The following is a 1,835-nucleotide window of genomic DNA, read 5'->3' as shown; positions in this document are numbered from 1 at the left end:
ATAAAGAAGTTACCACGCATTGCTTATTAATAATAAGAAAAGTATTAAGCTTGTATTTTTGAAGCTTATTGATTGAACTTAATTACAAGGTAGAATTTTCTACTAGTAAGATATAAATGTGAATTCTGTGATACTCCTTGTAAAAATGAACAATAGACGAAGGTCTGTAGTTCAAGCTGATAGCTAACACTACAGCTCAAGCTGTAGCACTATTTGTTCTCCAAAGCACAAAACTTGTATTTCTACTCTACAGCTCTTATTAATTACACAAAAATGTCAGATAATTCAATAAAATCAAAAGATAAAGCCTGTCAATTAAAGCATTTTGTAATATTCTTTCTATTACCCAAATATTAAATTTAAACACAATCATGTATCTTGTTCTATTAGTCTTTGACACATCTATCAAGTTATTTCATTGTACAACAGAAACAACAATGCATATTAATGGCAAGTTAGACAACTAGATAGTATATAAATTTCTTTGAAATTTTCTTAAGACATTGCATATTTTTTGTTTATGCAACAAATTATGGGACAGCATCCAGTTTGTAAATAAAAATTCATTTTAAATTTCTCTATGATTTGCATAGCCTATAAAGAAAGGTTGACTCCACCAATATGAATCACATTCCAGTGATTATGATATGGAGGATAAAGAGTACAGAATACTTTTATTTGTATTTTGTTAATGTTTTAAAGAAAAAAAAATTCTCTATGAGAAATTTCTTATTCTTACATATAATAAATACTAAATAAATTTTAGTTAATCCATTAATTTTTCAGATTAACTAATATATTATTTTCTTTTGCTTTCATTTATAAAAATTTTATATTATGATTTTTATTAATTATCAATAAATAAGATATTTTTAAAATCTCAAATAAATAGTTCTTAATTAAAATCCTACTTAAAAGCAACTTTCTTCAATAGCAAATACTGACTTTACAAGACATTTAAAAGTCGGCAAAAAATCGACTTTAAATTAAAAACTTATTATTTAAAAATAAATATATTATAAAAGGACAGGTCTACAGTTTTAATTATTGGCAGTATCCAAAGAATCCAGAGACTTAAACTGGATGCTGAGCTTTTTCATTATTTCTGCATGCTTGATTCCCTGATGAGCTTCTTTAACAATGCCATAATTTTCTTTTACAAAACGAGCAAATCCCGTCACAGGTTTAGAAGTGCTGACCATGTACCCAGATCCTCTATTTGTCATCAATTCAAAAGTTCTTCCGCAACGTCCACACAGCTTCCTTTTGATGTCTAACGATTTTGAGTGACGTCCGATGCTGTTAAAACAAAACTATTTCTTAGATTTTCATATTTTCATGACTGATTAAAAGAAATTTTTATTATGACAAATTTTCTAATTTTTTAAAAATTTTTCAGTAAATTTAATCCTTAATTTATTTTTAAATCTTTTTGTATAATTCAAAAATATTTTTTCTAAGATTAACAATGTTCAAATACGAGGCGTGCTTTTTAAAGTAAGTACCGTTTTGAAATATAAAAAAAACAAGCAAACATTTTTAACAAAATTTTTATTTATGTGAAAGCCCATATTTTACACTACTTTTCTACATAATTCCCATTAATATTGAGACACTTATCGTATCGTGGGACCAGCTTTTGTATTCCATCCTCAAAGAATGTTGCCGCCTGATGAGACAACCACTGCAGAACGGTCGTTTTGACTTCGTCGTGATTGTTATGGCGCTGCCCTGCCAGATGCTTCTTCAAATGCAGAAACAAATGATAGTCACTCGGCGCTAGGTCGGGACTGTATGGAGGGTGGTCTAATTGTTCCCAGCCAAATGATGTGATT

General features: G+C 28.6%; 1 protein-coding gene across 9 annotated transcripts in view; it reads right to left on the bottom strand.

Annotated features, from left to right (window-relative positions):
* Positions 1-789: 789 nt before the first annotated feature.
* The window catches only part of LOC111639246 (acidic repeat-containing protein-like), a 45,118-nt gene continuing 44,072 nt past the window's right edge, over positions 790-1,835 (bottom strand). For 5 of the 9 annotated variants that reach the window (XM_023385060.1, XM_023385063.1, XM_023385061.1 and 2 more), the window contains one exon: positions 792-1,299. In XM_023385060.1, coding sequence (XP_023240828.1) covers positions 1,041-1,299 — 259 coding nt within the window. In that variant the 3' untranslated portion in view covers positions 792-1,040. Of the gene's footprint in view, positions 1,300-1,835 lie in introns of all 9 variants that reach the window. The other 4 variants (XM_023385062.1, XM_023385065.1, XM_023385068.1 and 1 more) reach the window with 2 other exon arrangements.

This window comes from Centruroides sculpturatus, unplaced genomic scaffold (genome assembly GCF_000671375.1).
Source record: "Centruroides sculpturatus isolate CEXI.00-Female unplaced genomic scaffold, Cexi_2.0 scaffold1236, whole genome shotgun sequence".
NCBI classification, from domain to species: domain Eukaryota; kingdom Metazoa; phylum Arthropoda; class Arachnida; order Scorpiones; family Buthidae; genus Centruroides; species Centruroides sculpturatus.
The sequence above is the reverse complement of the archived record's forward strand: the minus strand, read 5'-3'. Positions and strand labels throughout refer to the sequence as shown.